The 22,939-nt window shown below is 54.1% G+C and overlaps 1 protein-coding gene across 2 annotated transcripts in view; it reads right to left on the bottom strand.

The window, feature by feature from the left end:
• The window catches only part of WDR7 (WD repeat domain 7), a 46,527-nt gene that overhangs the window by 19,505 nt on the left and 4,083 nt on the right, over positions 1-22,939 (bottom strand). For both annotated transcript variants that reach the window (XM_036402496.2, XM_036402495.2), the window contains exons 2-20: positions 21,043-21,211; positions 20,264-20,370; positions 19,810-19,888; positions 18,450-18,624; positions 17,864-17,940; positions 16,542-16,661; positions 16,083-16,228; positions 15,589-15,691; positions 15,346-15,487; positions 14,659-14,907; positions 13,559-13,779; positions 12,873-13,068; positions 11,750-11,964; positions 9,989-10,758; positions 9,794-9,882; positions 8,564-8,644; positions 7,947-8,065; positions 5,670-5,793; positions 3,658-3,771 (exon numbers count right to left, since the gene is read on the bottom strand). In XM_036402496.2, coding sequence (XP_036258389.1) covers positions 3,658-3,771; positions 5,670-5,793; positions 7,947-8,065; positions 8,564-8,644; positions 9,794-9,882; positions 9,989-10,758; positions 11,750-11,964; positions 12,873-13,068; positions 13,559-13,779; positions 14,659-14,907; positions 15,346-15,487; positions 15,589-15,691; positions 16,083-16,228; positions 16,542-16,661; positions 17,864-17,940; positions 18,450-18,624; positions 19,810-19,888; positions 20,264-20,370; positions 21,043-21,198 — 3,283 coding nt within the window. In that variant the 5' untranslated portion in view covers positions 21,199-21,211. The remainder of the gene's footprint in view (positions 1-3,657; positions 3,772-5,669; positions 5,794-7,946; positions 8,066-8,563; positions 8,645-9,793; positions 9,883-9,988; positions 10,759-11,749; positions 11,965-12,872; positions 13,069-13,558; positions 13,780-14,658; positions 14,908-15,345; positions 15,488-15,588; positions 15,692-16,082; positions 16,229-16,541; positions 16,662-17,863; positions 17,941-18,449; positions 18,625-19,809; positions 19,889-20,263; positions 20,371-21,042; positions 21,212-22,939) is intronic.

Genomic DNA, 22,939 nt, shown 5'->3' with positions numbered 1-22,939 from the left:
TGGATTGCAGGATGGAAACAGGGGGAAGGTGCCTAAACCTGCCTGGCTGGCAGGATGGAAACAGGGGGAAGTGCCTAAACCTGCCTGGCTGGCAGGATGGAAACAGGGGGAAGTGCCTAAACCTGCCTGGCTGGCAGGATGGAAACAGGGGGAAGTGCCTAAACCTGCCTGGATTGCAGGATGGAAACAGGGGGAAGTGCCTAAACCTGCCTGGACTGCAGAATGGAAACAGGGGCAAGGTGCCTAAACCTGCCTGGATTGCAGGATGGAAACAGGGGGAAGTGCCTAAACCTGCCTGGCTGGCAGGATGGAAACAGGGGGAAGTGCCTAAACCTGCCTGGACTGCAGAATGGAAACAGGGGCAAGGTGCCTAAACCTGCCTGGATTGCAGGATGGAAACAGGGGGAAGTGCCTAAACCTGCCTGGATTGCAGGCCGGGCAGGGGGAAGGTGCCTAAACCTGCCTGGACTGCAGGATGGAAACAGGGGGGAAGTGCCTAAACCTGCCTGGATTGCAGGATAGAAACAGGGGGAAGTGCCTAAACCTGCCTGGCTGGCAGGATGGAAACAGGGGGAAGTGCCTAAACCTGCCTGGATTGCAGGCCGGGCAGGGGGAAGGTGCCTAAACCTGCCTGGACTGCAGGATGGAAACAGGGGGGAAGTGCCTAAACCTGCCTGGATTGCAGGATAGAAACAGGGGGAAGTGCCTAAACCTGCCTGGATTGCAGGCTGGGCAGGGGGAAAGTGCCTAAACCTGCCTGGTTGGCAGGATGGAAACAGGGGGAAGTGCCTAAACCTGCCTGGACTGCAGGATGGGCAGGGGGAAGTGCCTAAACCTGCCTGGATTGCAGGATGGAAACAGGGGGAAGGTGCCTAAACCTGCCTGGATTGCAGGATGGAAACAGGGGGAAGTGCCTAAACCTGCCTGGCTGGCAGGATGGGCAGGGGGAAGTGCCTAAACCTGCCTGGATTGCAGGATGGAAACAGGGGGAAAGTGCCTAAACCTGCCTGGATTGCAGGATGGAAACAGGGGGAAGGAGGTGCCCAAACCCCCCTGGTTTGCAGGCTGGGCAGGAAGGAGGTGCCCAAACCCCCTCGGTTGGCAGGCTGGGCAGGAAGGAGGTGCCCAAACCCCCTCGGTTGCAGGCTGGGCAGGAAGAAGGAGGTGCCCAAAGCCCCTCGGTTGCAGGCTGGGCAGGAAGGAGGTGCCCAAACCCCCTCTGGTTTGCAGGCTGGGCAGGAAGGAGGTGCCCAAAGCCCCTCGGTTGGCAGGCTGGGCAGGAAGGAGGTGCCCAAACCCCCCTGGCTGCAGGCTGGGCAGGGGGAAGGAGGTGCCTAAACCCCCTTGGTTGGCAGGCTGGGCAGGGGGAAGGAGGTGCCCAAACCCCCTCGGTTGCAGGCTGGGCAGGAAGAAGAGGTGCCCAGACCCCCTCGGTTGCTGTGAGCCCGGGTCAGCTGCAGCTGGCCCCCAGCTCCCCGTAACTGGCTTTGCAGACGCCCTGGGGAAGGAGCTCCAGGCCAGCTCACATTAACAGGATGAAGGGCCCAGCGAGTCCGGGCTGAGCTGCAGAGGGATCCACAGAGGGTGCGGCACAGAGCCAGGAACCCCCGAAGCCAACCTGAGCCCAGCCCCTGCCCTGAGCAGCCCAAGAGCCCCCGGGCATCGCCTGCTCCGGGGCGCAGCTGCTCCACACTCGCACCAGGCTCGGCACCGGGAAATGCGGCGATTCTGCAATCACGCATTTCACAGGGATCCGTTATCTGCTCAGCACGCCGAGGGCTCTCCCCACATAAATCACAAGTGGAAATATTGCTCAGGAATGCCAGCGGCAGACGGACACTGCAGGGAACAGGAGAACGTTTTATAAAGCTGGGCCGTTCCTGGCTGCGCGGCTCCCTCTGCTGGCTCCACACAGAACGGGAGCTGCAATTCCTGCAGAATTTGGGAATTCCTCCCTGACGGCCCATCCTGTCTGGGCTGCCACCACTAATTCAGTGCCAGCCGCTTCTGACAACAAATGCAACCGGTGCTCTGGAACATCTGGAATTCTGAATTGGGAATGATGGAATGGCAGAGCTCTTCAGGAGCTGGGAGCTGTCATGCATTAGGAATTACACCTTAATTTCTTTAATTGCAGGGAGAAGATGTGCTTCTCCACGCTTTCAATGAGGGTGTTTTCATTCCCATCTGCTGCAGTTCAGTGGAATTTGCTGAGGGAATGTTCTGTGCTGCAGCAGCACCTGGGAACACAAAATGGGTGAGGATGCTGCAGCCTTTGCCAGGGAAACAGGCAGAGACAAAATGGACCCTGTGCTGCTCAGACGGGGAATTTCAGGCACCTTTCAGCCAGGTTTGAAAGCACTGGGCCCATCCATCAAAATTGCCCTCACGGAAGGGATGAGAATCTCAATTTTTTAAAGATCTGGTTATTGTTAATGGGATCCCAATATAAAGAGTCTGCAGAGCAATGATATTTAATACTGGATTTGAACTTCAGTGGCAACTTCCCAACGGGATCACTTGGAACAAGTAGTGATGAGCAAGGTTTCATTTGGAGTAGTTGCAGCCAAAATAAAATTAAAGAAAAAAACAGCACACACCCTTCCACCAGATTTCTGATGTGCAGGAATGGGATTGTGGAGTTTCAGAGTCACTGGCATCAATTTTCCTACAAAAATTCACCCACAAAACCAGACCCACAAACCAAAAAATACCATTTCAGAAGTGATGCAATGGCTTCAATGGCAGCAGGCCTGGAGCTCAGGAAACCATCCCAAAAGGAAAATGCAGGAACCCAGGTTGTTAAAATTCACACTGCTACAAGCTCAACAGGAGCAACTACAATTAAAACAGCGCTTACCATTTGTTACAGAGCTTCCTTGTGAAGGATTTGATTTCTCCGAGTAAAACAGTTGCAATATCACACAGAACAAATAATGAATCACTTGGGAATTCATTTGAGGTTACCCAAATCAGAAAGTCTGTAATTTACACAATTCAAAATATACCCTGAATAAGCCAGTTCACCAAATTCCCAAATTCTGACCACTGGAGCCAGGAGAATTTATGCCCAAGTGGGAGAAAACGCTGCTGCCCATGTGTGAAGTATTTAAACAAAACATTTGGTCTATTTTTAGTTATCCAAAAAAACTTTTCAGGCATTAAAAGGAAATTTGAGGACAGACCGAATTTTCTAAGTAACTTCTGAATAAAACCACTGGACTGTATTAAGGATCCTCAGCTAAAATGTTTCCCTGTCCTTAAGTTCTGAGGTGCAAATGATCCTTTTAAGAAATGATCTTTATGAGGGGAAGCTTTGGGGAATCCCAAGTTGGAAAAGATCCTATTGAGAAGCAATCCCATCAACAAATATTGGTGCTCATGGGACCATCAGAAACTGAGCTGAAGGTGTCTGAAAATTCTTATTTTCCCTCTATTGTCCCCGTACAAAGCTCACTGTGTGCCCCTGCACCCCACACTCAGGATGCAGGCCCTGATTCAGCTCCTGCCCCGGAAGGAACGGTGTGGGGAACACGTGTAAGGGATGACAACAGCCCAGAGATCCTTCACTCCTGCAGAGCTGCTGCTGTGGGCAGCTCTGAGAGCATTAATTAAGCACCTCCGTTATGCTGGGAGCATTAATGATCGAGGGCTCACCTGCTGCGATGTCGTCATCCACCAGGTCGTGCTCCTCCTCCTGCACCTTGGCCTCTGCTCCCGCGGGCTCTGCGGCGGCACCCGCGCTCTGAAGGGCGTCTGTGGCCACCCCGGCTGGAGAACAACCCAAAACCAGGGGCTGGGAGCGGCTCCCAGCTCCTGCAGCAGCAGCTGAACCTCACTGCACCCCTCCCTGCCCTGCCCCTGCCCCTCCGGCCTCGCACGAGACGCTCAGCCCCAGCCAGGAACAGCAGAGTCTGGATTGCTCCCCATTTCATCAGCCAGGAACAGCAGAGCCTGGATTGCTCCCCATTTCAGCCCCAAACAGCAGAGTCTGGATTGCTCCCCATTTCAGCCCCAAACAGCAGAGCCTGCAATGGACCTGCCTCTGCCATGGATTGCTCCCCATTTCATCAGCCAGGAACAGCAGAGCCTGGATTGCTCCCCATTTCAGCCAGGAACAGCAGAGTCTGCAATGGACCTGCCTCTGCCATGGATTGCTCCCCATTTCAGCCCCAAACAGCAGAGTCTGCAATGGACCTGCCTCTGCCATGGATTGCTCCCCATTTCAGCCAGGAACAGCAGAGTCTGCAATGGACCTGCCTCTGCCATGGATTGCTCCCCATTTCAGCCCCAAACAGCAGAGTCTGCAATGGACCTGCCTCTGCCATGGATTGCTCCCCATTTCATCAGCCAGGAACAGCAGAGTCTGCAATGGACCTGCCTCTGCCATGGATTGCTCCCCATTTCAGCCAGGAGCAGCAGAGTCTGCAATGGACCTGCCTCTGCCATGGATTGCTCCCCATCCCTGGGAGTGTCCAGGCCACTCTGGCACAGCCTGCTCTGCTGGGACGTGTCCCTGCCTGCTCCAGAGCATCCAGGACAGCCAGCAAATCCCATTTTCTGCTGCCACACTGCAGGTTTCCCTTCAAAACAAACCACAATGCATCCAAACTAAACGAGTTTTAGGAACAGCAGAAGCACAAGGCCCCACAGGTCATTTCTGGGCAGAAAGGAGCTAGAATAAAGAACATTTCTTTATCTTTCCTTTGCTCCTCCCTCTCCTAGCAGAGAGCTTTTCACAAGTCTGTTAGATCCCAAATAATTCTTATTCCCTTCAATCCCTCCAACTCTGCACCCTTCATTCCAAGAGTTTCAACACCTACCATAAAAACCTAATCCCAAATTTGCCAGTTTTGACCCACAGGAATGATTTCCAGTCTAACTGAGCTCAAACCACATCCCAACGTGTTCCATTAGGATTTAATACCACGGACACTGTAAAACCAGCTGGGGAATACGAATGAAAAATCATTTCCAGGGGAAAAAAGCTCCTGGAAATGCTCTGAATGCCTGCAGGGAGAATCTCATCCCAGGATGGATAACTGTGAATGTGGGGTTCCCAGGATGGATGACTGTGAATGTGGGGTTCCCAGGCCCTGTCCCTCAATGGTAACTGTGAATGTGGGGTTCCCAGGATGGATGACTGTGAATGTGGGGTTCCCAGGATGGATAACTGTGCATGTGGGGTTCCCAGGACGGATAACTGTGAATGTGGGGTTCCCAGGCCCTGTCCCTCAATGGATAACTGTGAATGTGGGGTTCCCAGGATGGATGACTGTGAATGTGGGGTTCCCAGGATGGATGACTGTGAATGTGGGGTTCCCAGGATGGATAACTGTGAATGTGGGGTTCCCAGGATGGATAACTGTGAATGTGGGGTTCCGTCAAGGAATGACTGTGAATGTGGGGTTCCCAGGATGGATAACTGTGAATGTGGGGTTCCCAGGCCCTGTCCCTCAATGGATGACTGTGCATGTGGGGTTCCCAGGATGGATGACTGTGCATGTGGGGTTCCCAGGATGGATAACTGTGAATGTGGGGTTCCCAGGCCCTGTCCCTCAATGGTAACTGTGAATGTGGGGTTCCCAGGATGGATAACTGTGAATGTGGGGTTCCCAGGCCCCGCGCCCCCGTTTCCCGGGCGAGGGCAGTGCCAGGGTGCTCCTTACGGGAGATGACGCTGTCCATGTACTGGGGCAGGTAGGGAGCCCAGGTGTCGATGGTCTCCTTGCGGCCCGCCTGCTCGATCCTGCGCAGCTCCGCCAGCAGCAGCGCCTGCGCCGCCTCCCGCACCTGCAACGGGCAAACGCAGCTCCAGAGGGGCCACAGGAACTGCACAGACAAACACAGCTCCAGAGGGGCCAAAGGAACTGCACAGACAAACACAGCTCCAGAGGGGCCACAGGAACTGCACAGACACAGCTCCAGAGGGGCCACAGGAACTGCACAGACAAACACAGCTCCAGAGGGGCCAACAGGAGCTGCACAGACAAACACAGCTCCAGAGGGGCCAAAGGAACTGCACAGACACACACAGCTCCAGAGGGGCCAAAGGAACTGCACAGACAAACACAGCTCCAGAGGGGCACCAGCCACACCAACACCCAGCCTGACGGCCCTTCCTGAGGGTTAAACTGGGCTTGAACTGGGAACTGTTCCAGCAGCAGCGCCTGCGCCGCCTCCCGCACCTGCAACGGGCAAATGCAGCTCCAGAGGGGCCAAAGGAACTGCACAGACAAACACAGCTCCAGAGGGGCCAAAGGAACTGCACAGACAAACACAGCTCCAGAGGGGCCACAGGAACTGCACAGACAAACACAGCTCCAGAGGGGCCAGAGGAACTGCACAGACAAACACAGCTCCAGAGGGGCCACAGGAACTGCACAGACACAGCTCCAGAGGGGCCAAAGGAACTGCACAGACAAACACAGCTCCAGAGGGGCCACAGGAACTGCACAGACACAGCTCCACAGGAACTGCACAGACACAGCTCCAGAGGAACTGCACAGACACAGCTCCAGAGGAACTGCACAGACACAGCTCCACAGGAACTGCACAGACACAGCTCCACAGGAACTGCACAGACACAGCTCCAGAGGAACTGCACAGACACAGCTCCAGAGGAACTGCACAGACACAGCTCCACAGGAACTGCACAGACACAGCTCCACAGGAACAGACACAGACACAGCTCCACAGGAACTGCACAGACACAGCTCCACAGGAACAGACACAGACACAGCTCCACAGGAACTGCACAGACACAGCTCCACAGGAACTGCACAGACACAGCTCCACAGGAACTGCACAGACACAGCTCCACAGGAACTGCACAGACACAGCTCCACTGGAACTGCACAGACACAGCTCCACAGGAACTGCACAGACACAGCTCCAGAGGAACTGCACAGACACAGCTCCACAGGAACTGCACAGACACAGCTCCACAGGAACTGCACAGACACAGCTCCACAGGAACAGACACAGACACAGCTCCAGAGGAACTGCACAGACACAGACACAGCTCCACAGGAACTGCACAGACACAGCTCCAGAGGCACCACAGGAACTGCACAGACACAGCTCCACAGGAACTGCACAGACACAGCTCCACAGGAACTGCACAGACACAGCTCCACAGGAACTGCACAGACACAGCTCCAGAGGCACCACAGGAACTGCACAGACACAGCTCCACAGGAACTGCACAGACACAGCTCCAGAGGGGCACACACTGAACAGGCACCAAGGCTTAGTGCCGTTCCTGAGAGTCAAACCAGGCTTTATATTCCATGAAAATGGAAATTGAAACTATTCCAGCACAAACACAGTTCTGATGCCTTCGGTTTTAGCGTTCACGTTTTCCACGTTCTGCACTGCAGTAGTGTGTAACTCTGAATTTCACATAAAGTGTTAGCAAGTTCTCTTCAGAGTTTAGTCACACCAAACAATCTTTTTCCAGCCACAGAGCCACCATTGACACTGTAACAGCTCCAGTACCATGAAGCACAAACAACAGAGAACTGAGGGGAACAAACTGGGAGGGTGGGACTGCACAACCTGGAGATGGAATTGGACAATGAACTCCGATATGGAAATGGAGCAAAACTTATAAAAGTGTGAAATTTGTGACCTGGAGTCCATCAGGGGTGCAGCCCTTGCACTAGCCAAGGTGTATCCTTTAAAAGCCTTTTATTAAGGCAGAAGGGTGATGGAAAACATTTCCTTTTAAGCTTGTGCAGCATGGTATTTAAAAGGCAAAAAAGACTAAGAAGGACTCTCATATTAAAAAGTAATGGTGCTTTGTTGGACTCGAACCTGCTTTTGCTGTTACTCCTTTTTTCTCGCGGTGGAAATAACAGTGGCAACAGCAGGCAAGATGACGAGCAGCAGTTAATACCAACAATAACAATAAGAATAACGATGAAGAGGAGGGCTGGGCTCACCTCCAGGCAGCGATCCTGCCACCGCCGGGCCAGCATCTCCAGCAGGGGCGGGCGGAACCTGTCGAGCCCCAGCAGGTCGGGCAGCATCACGCAGTGCATGGCAGCCAGCTGGCTCCAGCCTGGGGAGCACAGACAGTGAGCCCAACGCCGCCCAGCACGGCCCTGCGCATCACCCAGCCCAGCCGCATCCCCCCTGCCCGCGTTTCAATGGCAGGTACGCCAGACCCATCCTTGCTGACACGTGCGCAGCCAGAGCCGAGCGCAGCTCACCCTTGTCTGCACACTGCTGTCCTTATCCTCCACCTGGGTTATCTTAGCACACTTAGTCCAGGTGCATTCCTACTACGGCTCCGCGCAGGTAAAACCAGGAGGGAAAGCCAGAGTTCAAATAAAAGTGTCCCGTGTCCTATTAAATACGTGTGCGGAATTCAATTCAAATCTCCATCAACACCGAAACTCAGCTTTGAGCGGTGTGAAAAGCCAGCAGGAAAGCCTAGCCCAGGTACCCTTGGAAGGATTCCCTTAGAAATCAAATACATGACTTTGGAAATCAAAGAACAATGAGGAGGGATCTTAGCTGGAGTAAAGGACAAGTAGAAAAGTGAGGAAGGAAATACCTTCGTTGACTAAGAAACAGGAATGGAAAGCAGAAGTGTCAGAGTGCCCAGATTCCGTGCTGGAAGCAGCAGCAGGAGCAACTTGCAGAGGAAAGAAGAAGAAATAAAAAGAGAGAGAAAAAAAAAAAGAGGGAAGTGAGGAGAGCAGCAGCAGAAGAACGTGTTAGTATCACTGGAGAATGGAAAACAAGGGGAGGCTGGCGTGATCTTCAACTTAAATATTCAACTTAAAAGTAACACTCAGCTTCAAAGTAATATTCAACTCAAAAGAATATCCAACTTGATGAGAATTCCAGGTTTTCCAAGAAGGAAGAGGCAGACATGCAGCTGCAGAGGAACATGGAGACAGTGGCAGGAGCTGGGATGTTTTGAAAAGACCCAAGTACATCTAAATCGAGTGATTTGAAATATGTTTATGGGCAGGTGGCTTTGCTTTAACCTCATGCTTGACTGTAAGCTAGAAACCCAGGAATTTTGCTGCTTCTTCCTGTGCTTTTCCCCCATTTCCACAGATTTGGAAGTTGTGCACCAAAGGCCAAGAAATAACCCTCAATCAGCCTGAGCTGCCCCATCTGTCACTCCAAGATGTCCAGGATGAATTCCTGAGGGCTGCCTGGAATTTACCTTCATTTTAAACGGGCCTCTAGGCAAAAATGCAACTCTTTACCCCAGGAATGCCAAAAAGCCTGAAGGAGAAAGACACAAACCCCTTTTTTCCAGGCCTTCCACCCCACCAGCACATGGGAGGCACAGGGTGGCTGCAGTAAATCCCTTCCCACCCCACTGGCACAGGGTGCACCAAGTTTAGGAAAACCAGAAATGATAGCTGCAACAAAACCACCCAGCCTGAAACTCAAGCCTCACTCCAGAGTTTTTTGGCTGGTTTTGCTCACTCTGTTCCAACGTGAGGAGCTCCAACCAGGCAAGGGGTGATCCTGGCACTGGGATCATTCATTCCCACAGAAACACTCTGGGAGAGCCTGCAGAGCCTTTAGCTGCAGGCTTTAAAGCCCCCTCAGAATGCGTGGGAGCACTCGAAACAGGCAATGGCGATGCCAGGGCAGAATCAGCAATTGTACTGGTTCTTAAACAGGTCCCCAGTAATTTCATGGAGATTAACACTGCCTCACTCTGTCCTCCCATGCAGCCATTTCATCTCTTGCCAGCGAGGTTGGGCTCAGTGTAACGGGCTGCAGTAACAGATGCAAGGGTGCAAAGCTGTAGCTTTACCTTGTTTGATTTGCCCTTGTGCCGCGTGGCTGGACACGGGAGGGGGCGGCTTCGCCTTGGCCGTCTCGGGGGTGCCCGGCCGGGGCGGCCTGAAAGGGGAGACACATCAGGGGCAGCCGTCAGCCAGCAGCGAGCACAGCACAGCAAATCCCGCGTCCCAGAGGGGCCCGCCGAGCCACGGCAGCGCTCCCCTACCTGCTGGGGCCTTTCTTCATGTGCTCCCCGATGAAGGTGGCGTTGGTCATGCTCATCAGCGTGTTGGCCAGGGAGATGACGGACAGCAGGTGCTGCGTGGTGACGGCCCGCGACACGCCGTAGGTGCCCTTGCCCGGGCCCTCCGTCGCCGACACCTTCCTGCCCAGCCGCTCCAGGGGCAGGGCCGCCCTGCCCACGGGCTGGTTGTAGCCGGGCAGCATCAGGGACATGTGGCCGCCCCGCGACAGGAGGCCGAAGGACACGGAGCAGTGCGGCTTCAGCATGCCCAGGCGATCCAGGCACAGCTCGTCCAGCACCGAGTTGAGGCCCCAGGCGTGCAGGCAGGACATGAAGAGCTTGGCCGTGTCCATGGTCAGGTTGTACTCCAGCAGCGTCAGCGGTTTGGATTTGCTGGAGCGGTACTCCGGGTCGCCCTCCTCCCTCCTCTGCCGCGCCGCCTCCTCGTCCTCATCCTCATCGTCCAGCAGGTGCTCCTTGATGTTCTCCTTGATGGTCTCCTTGACCTGCTGGAAGAGCACGGCCGCGCGCTTGCCGGCCAGGAAGGAGCCGCCCTTGTCGGCGCCGCCGGGCGCCTTCTGCAGGCTCTCCGGGGAGGCGGCGCCGGCGCTGGGCCGCGAGGCCTCCTCGGTCAGCAGCTGGATGATCAGCGCCTCCACGTCGAAGAACAGCACGTGGATGTCGGGGTCCGTCACGTTGGTCTTGATGGCCTGCACCGTCAGCGAGTTGTGCGAGTATTTGGGTAAATTCCCCTGGAAAGGACAGAGCCGGGTCTGAAAGGCACCCACAAACCACAGAAATCCCATTTCCCAATGTTTATGGATGAACAGAGCTCTCCAGGTGAGACACAAGCTCACACCTCCTTCTCCTGAACCCTGTGAGAGTGGAGCTATATTCCAAGCAACAGCAACGTTGTTATTCAGCTTAAAACGCACGAAATATTTCACGTTTGGAGGGTGAACCATGGAATCCATAAATGGCATTGGAAAAGCAGCTGCCCAGGTTCACCCAGACCTGCAGGTACTGCACCACTTGGGCACTCCCTTCAGTTCGTCTTCCTCCAAGGGGGAAAAAAGGGAGGAGGCAGGGAAAGAAGGGGAAAAAGCTGAAGAATGTCAGAAAGGAGACTGGAAACCAGAGCGTTAACAGGAGTTTGTAAGCACTCTTGCCCCTAATCCCTTCATTCCCAGCACCCTCACTGGATGAGGAGCCCACACACAAAGCCCTGCAGCTACCAGGGCTCCCAGCTCTGCCTGGATCCAGCAGAAGCAGCAGCAGAGACCCCGAGCAGACGGTGTTTAATGGGAACATGCTGGTGGTGCTCTAGGGAATGTTCTCAGCACATCACTCCCAGATTCCTCTCCTGACAGAAGGTGACAGCGCAAGGCGCAGAAAGGGATGCATGGAGAATCTGGGAGCGGAGCTCTGCTGCTCTCTGCTGGCCACAAGCTGTGCCAGGGGAACAGCTCCTCATGGAATGGGCTGGCCAAACCCAGGGCAGGGGGAATTAAAGCTTGGACTTCATTTTACAGGGCTTTTCCAGCCTACAGCACTGCATGAGTGCAGATTCTGGAACTCGACCTGCATAAAACCAGAGAGCAGGACATGACCAGCCATGGGGAAGGACCGTGTTTGTGTTGCTCTGGCCGAGAACCTCACCCACAGGTTTTGGGTTCCAAGGACAGAAACCGCCCAACTCTCATTCCCAAGTCTCATTTCCCTCTGGCAGCACAGCCCACGCACCTTGTCCGAGGCCTCGGGGGCCAGCAGGTTGGTGGCCAGGGTCTGCAGCTTCTGGTGGGCCACGTTCTTGAGGGCGGCCAGGCTGCGGCGGGTCATGGCCTGCTTCAGGTTGACGGCGGGGTGGCTGAGCGCGTCCAGGGCCGCTGGCACGGCCTCGTCGCAGGCGCTCAGGATTTCCACGGCCGTGATCCCCATCACGCAGCGGTCCAGAGCCCCTGCAAGGGGACAGGCACAGCTCAGCGTCCCCCTGCGCGGGCGGGACACCCGGCGGTGACGTGGGAGCAGCCGGCTCTGAAAGGATCGCTGGAATTCCTGTGTTTCCACGAGGGTCACACAGCCCCCAGCGTGAGGCTCCTAATGAAAGGTGCCAAAGTGCTTGAGTTCTCCCTCTCTTGGGGAAGATGAAACAGGAAAGCTTTACAGATATGATTGCCTGGCAAAAGATTGTGAGAATATGGGAACTGTAAGTGAGATTGAAATGAAAGCAAGCTTTGAGATACTTTAGTTACTGAACAACTGGAAAACAATGGTGTGGCTGGCTGAATTGATGGAACAACACCCTCTGCTTGCAGACAGGCCCAAGGGTCACAGCTTGGCAGAAGGGACCTAAAGAGGAGTTTTTAGGGTTTAAAATGTAACACAGCATGGTAATGTAGTGACTCGTACAGGCTGTATGTAAATGCTGTAGGATTTACATGAGTCCACATTCTGGAACTCAACCTGCATAAAACCAGAGAGCGGGACATGACCAGCAACACACCCTGGGGAAGAACCATGTTTGTGTTGCTCTGGCTGAGAACCTCCTGGTTACAGGGAGGTATCTTGTACCAGGTTGGCCAGTGAGAATCAGAATATTCAGCACAGAAGATTTATGGTATTGTAACAGGAACCTCGCTCTCTCATCCTCGCTGCCCCTCTCTTCTCTCAGTCCTGCTCCCGCTGTGGCTGGCAGCTCCAGCAGGGCCCTGCCCGCAGGCCCCGTGCAATGAACCCCACGTTCCACAGCCTGGCTGCAGAGATCTCTGCTCTCCATCCTACACCCCTCAGACTCAGAGCTGTACTCCTGCATTCCAGATCTCTCTCTCTGCCCATGAAGAAGGATCAGCAGGAGGTCTGAGCTCACCGGTGTCCATCTGCCAGACGTACACGGAGCCGTCGGAGCAGCCCACCACCAGGTAGTCATCGGCTGGCCTCCACTTGATCACCTGGATGGGGAACAGGTGGCGGGACGCCAGCATGATGCACTTCTTCTCCCTCAGACTCAGCAGCCCCACCGAGTGGTCGCTGGCCACAGAGCAGACGCAGTGCTGCACGCGGGCCTGATGGGGGAGAAGAGAAACAGCTTCATCAGCAGCATGCAGAGCTGGTGTGAAAAACTCTTCCCCCCGGGGTGACCAAAGTCAGGCACCTAAACCGATGTTCAAACTCACTGAGGCCACTGGGTGACCAGAAATTCCCTTCAATCCATCCTTTGCACATCACGAAGAGAAAATGGGTACTAAACCCCATTTTGCTAAGCAAACCCCAGTTTTCAGTCAATGTCACTTGGTTCATTAAATTCTATTTATACAGCTAAGTTTCAAGAGGCAAGATTGTCTCTAAGCCCCGTTTTTAATAGGTTTGATAAAGCCCCTATTTTCAACCCTTTATAGAATTCAAACCTGGTGGCAGAAAGCATAAAGAACAGAATAGCCAAGCTCTCCTTTGTGAAGCTCTTGCAAGAGCTGGGTCAGCGATGCATGCCCAGCACTCACTCCCTGCTGCATTCCCAGCCTCGAGGAGCACTGAGGCTTATCCTGGAGAACTCACGCTGCAGTTTTCCGGCGGAACCAGCAGCTGGGTGATCTCCCCGCCGTGCACACAGAAGATATGTTTCATCTCTCCCGAGAAGATATCCCAGATGATGACGGAGAAATCCACGCCTCCTGAGATGAGGTACCTCTGGTCGTAGCGGGAGGACACCTGGTGAGGGTACAGCAGGCAGGTGACCTTGTTCCGGTGGCCTCGCAGCGTCCTGTGAGGGGGCCAGCCTGCCGGGAAAAGCACAAGAGAGGAGAGCAAAATCAGGCATTCAATAAACAATCCACTCCCAAGGGTCTGTTCTGCACCCAGAGCCCCCAGCTGTGAGGACAGTGTCACATGGAGCCCACACACCCAAGAGCGACCCAGGCACAGCACACGGATCCCACCAGGAACCCTGGCAGCTTTCCCCTCTGAGACTGCTCCTGGAGCAATCCTGGCAGCACAGGAGATGCTCCCTCACCTTATCCCCCGCAGAAACACACACATTCACCTGGCCAGGCTGGCTGGACATCTGCAGGGACTGCCAGCACAGGGGGCACTGCAGACTGCTGGGGCTGCTGGGGCTCCTGCATGCTGTACCTTGGTGCTGCCCCTGCAGCAGCTGCACGAGGGCAGCAGATTGCTGAGGTTTCACCCGTGCATGGCCGTACCTGGGCGCAGCGTGTGCTTCCCCTGCAGCAGCTGCACAATTGCTGCATTCCCAGCCGTGCATGGCCGTACCTCGGCGCAGCGTGTGCTCGCCCTGCAGCAGCTGCACGAGGGCAGCAGATTGCTGAGGTTTCACCCGTGCATGGCCGTACCTGGGCGCAGCGTGTGTTCGCCCTGCAGCAGCTGCACGATGGCAGCAGATTGCTGGTGCATTCCCAGCCGTGCATGGCCGTACCTCGGCGCAGCGTGTGCTCGCCCTGCAGCAGCTGCACAATTGCTGCATTCCCAGCCGTGCATGGCCGTACCTGGGCGCAGCGTGTGCTCGCCCTGCAGCAGCTGCACAATTGCTGCATTCCCAGCCGTGCATGGCCGTACCTGGGCGCAGCGTGTGCTCGCCCTGCAGCAGCTGCACGATGGCAGCAGATTGCTGGTGCATTCCCAGCCGTGCATGGCCGTACCTCGGCGCAGCGTGTGCTCGCCCTGCAGCAGCTGCACGATGGCGGTCTGCGTGGCGGGCACGATGACGATGCTGCCGTCCTCGCGGCCGCACACCAGCCGCCCGTGGGCCGGCATGTAGACGCTGGCGGTGACGCGCAGGGGCTCGCTGGCGTGGGCCACCATGCTCAGCTGGTCGATGATGCCCGCGGGCCGCGGGCTCAGCTGGTCAAAGGCCTCCTGCAGGGACCTGGACGTGGCTGCCGGCAGGCCTGGGAAAGGAGGGAGATGCCAGGGCTGAGCTGGGAGGGGCTGGGAGATGGAACTGGGTGGGTAAGATCTCCCCAGCCCACGGTGGGACTCCCTGCTGGGAATGAAGGCACCACAAGAATAATGCTAACTAAGATTTTGAGCATCTCTGATACGGTGAAGATGCTACAACTCCTGCAAGGAGGCAACAATTAAACCCAACTTTGTGTCCTGTGGGAGAACCAGCACAGATTCATCAGCACAAACACACAGAGAGCACCAAGATGTGGCTATTAATGAGGCACCTTTTGCACCCTCACCCAGCACAGATTCATCAGCACAAACTCACAGAGAGCACCAAGATGTGGCTATTAATGAGGCACCTTTTGCACCCTCACCCAGCACAGATTCATCAGCACAAACACACAGAGAGCACCAAGACCTGGCCGTGACTGAGGCACCTTTTGCACCCTCCTGCTGGTCCAGGCTGTCGGGCACGCTCCAAAGGCAGAGCCTCCCCGAGGAGTCCCCTTGGATTAACAGCCTGTAGGAAAACTCCCTCTGGCCACAGAAGAAGCGAGTCACTGGAGGACATATGAGGAGCTGTTGGAAAACAAGGAACAAGCTCAGAGCAGGCACAAAGCAGGCGCTCAGCTCCAAGCTTCCCTCCTTTCAAACCAACACAGCCCCTCACAAAGATGTACCTGCTTCTCTGCTCTGTCCAACACGCTGTACAGCAAAGGGGGGATCGAGTTCTCCACTGCCTTCCCCACATCCCTGCGGAATGAGTCACTGGCTGGGAGGCAGCTGGCGGCAGGAACAGGCAAAGGAGATAATAAATTTATAATAATAACATTTAAAGAGTGATTCCCGCAGCAGGACATGGGTGCTGCTGCCATCCTCATGCTCTGATCACATGAGGGCAAGGAAGGAGTTCCCACACAATTTATGTGGGAATATCCAAGACAAAACACAATCGCTACCCAGAACAAATCTACACACCATGAAGATGTCAGAATGAAAGTCTTTGGTTTTACTCCTGTCATTTTTAACCTCTTTGATGCCAAATTTTGAATTGATTTTATAGCTTTATATTTACACGTCTTCCCTTAGTGGACCAATATTTCAGTATGTCTTCAATAAACTCAATTCAAATCAATCAAAAATTAAATAAAGGGGGTATTTTTCTGTTGAGTACCTGGCTGGTAATTTATAGATGAAACTCTGTCCATCCTCTGTCCATACAATCACTTTATCAGCTGCCACAAAGTCCCCACCAGTCCAGGTCTGCTCATTTTCACTGGGCACTGAACATAAGAGGGAATAATCTCCAGCATCAAAGACCTGAGAGGAAACAAAGTCTCTGGTTATTAACCAATCAATTAAATATTAAAATGCCCAGGCAGCAGCTGGTTTTGGGTTCAGTATCACAGAATCATGGAATGGTTTGGGTTGTTAAAGACATTTAGGGCCATCTCGTTCCAAACCTCACCACGGGCAGAGACTTGGATCAAATATCTAGAAATAGATTAAATATATGTGTATTTACATTAAATGTATTTCAGCGCAGGGGTACACTGGAGAGACCTGGAGCCCCTTCGCCTGGGTGTTTGGTGTGGTTTAATGCAGGCTCCTGAGGGAGGAGGCTGAGCCTTACCCTCCAGTACTTGGAGCACACGACGAGGAGCGAGCGCTGCGTGAAGGCGCAGAAGGAGATGCTCTGGCAGTTCTCGCAGTAGATGGGCTTGGACTCCTCCTCAAACACCGGGGTGGTGTCCTGGAGCAAACAGAACCGGCCCTCAGCCACCTGCCCCTGCTCCCATTGCCCCCGGCCCTGCACCTGGCCCTCCTGCGGGTGGGTTCCTGTGGGTAAACCCAAACCCTCGGGGCAGGCTTTATCCCACGCCTCCTCAGCCTCCTCAGCCACTGCCCCTGCTCCCACTGCCCCCGGCCCCGCGCCTGGCCCGCCTGTGAGTGGGTTCCTGTGGGTAAACCCAAACCCTGGCCCTCCTGCGAGTGGGTTCCTGTGGGTAAACCCAAACCCTGGCCCTCCTGCGGGTGGGTTCCTGTGGGTAAACCCAAACCCTGGCCCTCCTGCACGTGGGTTCCTGTGGGTAAACCCAAACCCTGGCCCTCCTGCGGGTGGGTTCCTGGGCATAAACCCAAACCCTGGCCCTCCTGCGGGTGGGTTCCTGTGGGTAAACCCAAACCCTGGCCCTCCTGCGGGTGGGTTCCTGTGGGTAAACCCAAACCCTGGCCCTCCTGCGGGTGGGTTCCTGTGGGTAAACCCAAACCCTCGGGGCAGGCTTTATCCCACACCTCCTCAGCCACCTGCCCCACACCTGGCTCTCCTGTGGGTGGGTTCCTGTGCATAAACCCAAACCCTCGGGGCAGGCTTTATCCCACGCCTCCCCCTAGCAGACCTGCAGGGCACGTGGTGTCCCCTCTGCAGGGCACACCATCCCCAGGCTCCCCAGCAGCACAGATCAGTGCTGCTGATCTCACAGCCACTGAGGCAGACTCCACTCCCAAAGACAAGCTGATACCATTCTACATGAGGCTTCCCTGAAGAAAACCTTGGTTTGCCCCTGAGGTCTGGGGCAAATCTCCTTTAAGACTTGTATTCATTAGTACCCAGGAAATGCCAACTAACAATTGCCAATTATCTCCAGGGAGCTGGAGATAATCCCATATAATGAATATTCCTAAAAACGGTACGGTCTGCTCAGCAAAACATTAACCCAAATCACTACATGGGACAAATAAAAAACGGATTTGGAACAATTGGACATAATCCTACACTTCATTTGGAAATCAGTTCTCTGAGAAGTATTAGGAGTTCTGGTGGCAACTTAAATCAGTAAAGGAAAATTCAGTAAGTTATTTTGCACTGGAATAGGGAAAGGGCTATCAGCAGATATCAGGGACAGAGCCCTCCATCCCACCAGAAGTGCCACTGACGCAGCAGCCCGTGCCCACCTGCATCCGATTGACTTCCGAGGTGATGATCCAGACCTTCAGGATGCCAGTCACGGACACGGCCACCACGGTGTCCTCTGGGAAACACAAAAGGAGCCTGAGGCACAGGGAGCTCCTCAGCTGAGCGGGAGTGAAACCTGGCCCAAGCATTCCTGAGCATGTGCTTCCAGATGGAATGTTTATTGAATGAAAGCCTTCACAGCAGAGCTCATTTCCAGTTCTCCCAGCAATTTATCTGCTGTGGGGATAAGAGCTGAGCTTTCCCACCCCAGGATTTTGGGAATGCCCACTTTACAACTGTTGCTGAGCCTTAACTCAAGGGAGAAGTCCTTTAGTCGGGATTGTCTCCCCAGTGCTCCCCAAACCTCTCAGGAATTCCACTCTCCACAACAGGAACACCCCAACGAGACACTTGTCTGCCAGAAACTGAAGCCCACCAAATTAACAGAATGAGCAGAACCAACCCAGTCTGTGCTCAGGTGACGCCTCAGCTGATCCAGGATTCCCAGGAAAGCCTGGCAGTGCCCAAGGCCAGGCTGGATGCAGTGGGATGGTGGGAGGCGTCCCTGCCACAAGAAACACTCACCTTGTGTCCTGTTGGAGCGGATGATGGTCATGGAGCTGATCCAGTCAGGAGAGATCTTGGATATCAGAGAGTACAGGACCTCAAGGCTGGTTGCATCCACCACCAGAATCTCAGGGTAATGCCCATGGCACAGGAGTCTCCCCTCCCTCTGCGTGCCGACTGTGAACTGATAGAACTGCGGAGAGGGGAGCAGACACAGACAGGAATCTGTGCAGGGCAGGGATAAACCAGCCTGGGCCCCAGGGTGCTCCCAGACCCACTGTGCTGCCTGCACTGATAGAACTGCGGAGAGGGGAGCAGACACAACAGACAGGAATCCGTGCGGGGCAGGGATAAACCAGCCTGGGCCCGAGGGTGCTCCCAGACCCACTGTGCTGCCTGCACTGATAGAACTGCAGAGAGGGGAGCAAACACAGCAATCTGTGCGGGGCAGGGATAAACCAGCCTGGGCCCGAGGGTGCTCCCAGACCCAATGTGCTGCCTGTGAACTGATAGAACTGCAGAGATGGGAGCAAACACAGGAATCTGTGCAGGGCAGGGATAAACCAGCCTGGGCCCGAGGGTGCTCCCAGACCCACTGTGCTGCCTGTGAACTGATAGAACTGTGGAGAGGGGAGCAGACACAGACAGCAATCTGTGCAGGGCAGGGATAAACCAGCCTGGGCCCGAGGGTGCTCCCAGACCCACTGTGCTGCCTGCACTGATAGAACTGTGGAGAGGGGAGCAGACACAGGAATCCGTGTGGGGCAGGGATAAACCAGCCTGGGCCCCAGGGTGCTCCCAGACCCACTGTGCTGCCTGCACTGATAGAACTGCGGAGAGGGGAGCAGACACAGCAATCCGTGCGGGGCAGGGATAAACCAGCCTGGGCCCCAGGGTGCTCCCAGACCCACTGTGCTGCCTGCACTGATAGAACTGCAGAGAGGGGAGCAGACACAGGAATCCGTGTGGGGCAGGGATAAACCAGCCTGGGCCCCAGGGTGCTCCCAGACCCACTGTGCTGCCTGCACTGATAGAACTGCAGAGAGGGGAGCAGACACAGGAATCCGTGCGGGGCAGGGATAAACCAGCCTGGGCCCGAGGGTGCTCCCAGACCCACTGTGCTGCCTGCACTGATAGAACTGCAGAGAGGGGAGCAGACACAGGAATCTGTGCAGGGCAGGGATAAACCAGCCTGGGCCCGAGGGTGCTCCCAGACCCACTGTGCTGCCTGTGAACTGATAGAACTGTGGAGAGGGGAGCAGACACAGACAGCAATCCGTGCGGGGCAGGGATAAACCAGCCTGGGCCCGAGGGTGCTCCCAGACCCACTGTGCTGCCTGCAGAGCGCCCTTCCCTCCCTGGCAGCCCTCACGCTCACCTGGATGCCCGTGTGTGCGCAGGCCAGCTTGGTGAACTCGATGCACCGCCCGTCGTTCACATCCCACAGGCACATCTCCCTGGAACACAGGGAAAGCACCACCTGGAAAACAGGCACTTCAAACCCCTCGCAGGGGGGGAACTTCACTCGAACTGTATTAGGGCTCTATTTACAGAAACTCAAAATCAACTGGACTTTCCAGTCCTCCTAAATCCACACAACCTCCTGTTCCCTGTAAGGAAAAATTACAGAACCTGAGCAGCTATTACCCCCTTCTACCTGCTTCTACCACTTAACTGCTGCTCTCTGATTAATAAATAAAACAAATCAAAAAATAAAACGTACTTGCTGAGGAATTTTCTCTTGAGGATAAAAATCAAACACAGTGTTGAGTATATGGATAAACTGGGCACAAATTCCCATTATTGCACATAATAAACACTTAGAAACTCACCCACTCTCTGATGCACTCACTATATATTGCTTTTCACTGGAAGCTGAGGCCTTGGATAAACAAGTAACTGAGGCTGTATGACCAAAGAGCAGAGCTCTGGGATTGATCTGGGAGCAGGGAAAAAAAACAGGGACTCAAAATCACACAAATGACCAGAATATCCATATCCCAGCCTTCTACTTCATGTGTTATATGTGCATTAATATGTGCACACATGTTCAATTAACATAGCAGTGGAGGGATCATCTTGGAAGATTTTCTACTTCACACAGGAATGAGAATTTGGGGGGAAAAAGCATTTTGCAAACTCCTCTCAATGTTTACAAATCAGGAGCTGAATTTGGCTCAATTCAATTTCAATTGAATTTGGCCAAATATAAAAGATTGTGTTGCACATTAAGAGTTTTCCCCATAAATCCATAAATAAAGGGAGACCTCAGAGCCCCTTCCAGTGCCAAAAGGGGCTCCAAGAGAGCTGGAGAGGGACTTGGGACAGGGAATGGAGTGCCAGGAAAAGGGGGAATGGCTTCCCACTGCCAGATGGGATATTGGGAAGGAACTCCTTTCCACAACACAATATTAAACACCTCAACTAGAAAGCAACTGGTTTAGAGCAGCTCCAAGAAATTGGAACGAGTTAAAAAAGGTGCTGCTCCTGTTGGAAGACCAGGAGGCAAAACCCCTCTTTGTAACCCCTGACAGTGCTGTGGGCAGGGCAGAGCAGGCGCCCGAGCATGGGGAGAGGGAGGACAGGCCGAGGGGCACGGCGCCTCCATTACCTGCAGGTCAGGAGCCAGGTCCCAGAGGCAGATCTGCCCGTCGTGGCAGCCGGTGACGATGACAGAGCCATCCACGAGCAGCAGGGAGGACACGCAGTGCGTGGGGGCGCGCCGGCCCCACAGCACGATGGGCAGCACCAGGCTGTTCCCGGCCATGGCCACCGCGCGCCTGCAATCCCAACAGCGCAACAGCATCAGCCACGTCCCGGCTGCTCCCTTCCCTCAGGTGTCTGCCATCTCTTCCCCTCATGTTTCTGCTATCCTGTCCCTCCCTGTCTCTGCCGTTCTGTCCCCTCAGAGTTCCCGCCCTTTTCCCCTCACGTTCCCTGCTCTTATCCCCTCATGTTCCCTGCTCTTTTCCCCTCATGTTTCTGCCATCTTTTCCCCTCATGCTTGCTGCTCTTTTCCCCTCACGTTTCTGCCACCTTTTCCCCTCATGTTTCTGCCATCTTTTTCCCTCATGTTTCTGCCATCTTTTCCCCTCATGTTTCCTGCTCTTTCCCCCTCATGTTTCCTGCTCTTTCCCCCTCATGTTTCTGCCATCTTTTCCCCTCACGCTTGCTGCTCTTTTCCCCTCATGTTTCTACCATCTTTTTCCCTCATGTTCCCTGCTCTTTTCCCCTCATGTTTTTGCCATCTTTTCCCCTCATGTTTTCTGTCTGTTTCCCCTCATGTTCCCTGCTCTTTTCCCCTCATGTTTCTGCCATCTTTTCCCCTCATGTTTTCTGTCCGTTTCCCCTCATGTTCCCTGCTCTTTTCCCCTCATGTTTCTGCCATCTTTTCCCCTCATGTTTTCTGTCCTTTTTCCCTCATGTTCCCTGCTCTTTTCCCCTCACGTTTCTGCCATCTTTTCCCCTCACATTTCCCGCTCTTTCCCCCTCATGTTTTTTCCATCTTTTCCCCTCACGTTCCCTGCTCTTTTTCCCTCATGTTCCCTGCTCTTTTTCCCTCATGTTCTCTGCTCTTTTTCCCTCATGTTCCCTGCTCTTTTTCCCTCATGTTTTTGCCATCTTTCCCCTCATGTTTTCTGTCTGTTTCCCCTCATGTTCCCTGCTCTTTTCCCCTCATGTTTCTGCCATCTTTTCCCCTCATGTTCCCTGCTCTTTTTCCCTCATGTTTTTGCCATCTTTCCCCTCATGTTTTCTGTCTGTTTCCCCTCATGTTCCCTGCTCTTTTCCCCTCACGTTTCTGCCACCTTTTCCCCTCATGTTTCTGCCATCTTTTTCCCTCATGTTTTTGCCATCTTTTCCCCTCATATTTTCTGTCCTTTTCCCCTCATGTTCCCTGCTCTTTTTCCCTCATGTTTCTGCCATCTTTTCCCCTCATGCTTGCTGCTCTTTTCCCCTCATGCTTCTGCCATCTTTTCCCCTCACATTTCCCACTCTTTTCCCCTCACGTTCCCTGCTCTTTCCCCCTCATGTTTTTTCCATCTTTTCCCCTCACGTTCCCTGCTCTTTTTCCCTCATGTTCTCTGCTCTTTTTCCCTGTTTTTGCCATCTTTTCCCCTCATGTTTTCTGTCCTTTTCCCCTTATGTTTCCTCCTCTTTTTCCCTCATGTTTTTGCCATCTTTTCCCCTCATGTTTTCTGTCCTTTTCCCCTTATGTTTCCTGCTCTTTTCCCCTCACATTCCCTGATCTTTTCCCCTCACATTCCCTGCTCTTTTTCCCTCATGTTTTTGCCATCTTTTCCCTCATGTTTCCCGCCCTTTCCCCCTCATGTTTTTCTATCTTTTCCCCTCATGTTTCCTGCTCTTTTTCCCTCGTGTTTCTGCCATATTTTCCCCTCATGTTTCTGGCATCTTGTCCCCTCCTGTCTCTGCCATTCTGTCCCCTCATGTTTCCCACCATTTTCCCCTCACATTTGGGAGGCCCCAGGATGCAGCAGATGAGGAACAGC

The sequence above is a fragment of the Molothrus ater genome, chromosome Z, assembly GCF_012460135.2.
Source record: "Molothrus ater isolate BHLD 08-10-18 breed brown headed cowbird chromosome Z, BPBGC_Mater_1.1, whole genome shotgun sequence".
In the NCBI taxonomy this organism is placed as follows: Eukaryota; Metazoa; Chordata; class Aves; order Passeriformes; family Icteridae; genus Molothrus; species Molothrus ater.
The sequence above is the reverse complement of the archived record's forward strand: the minus strand, read 5'-3'. Positions and strand labels throughout refer to the sequence as shown.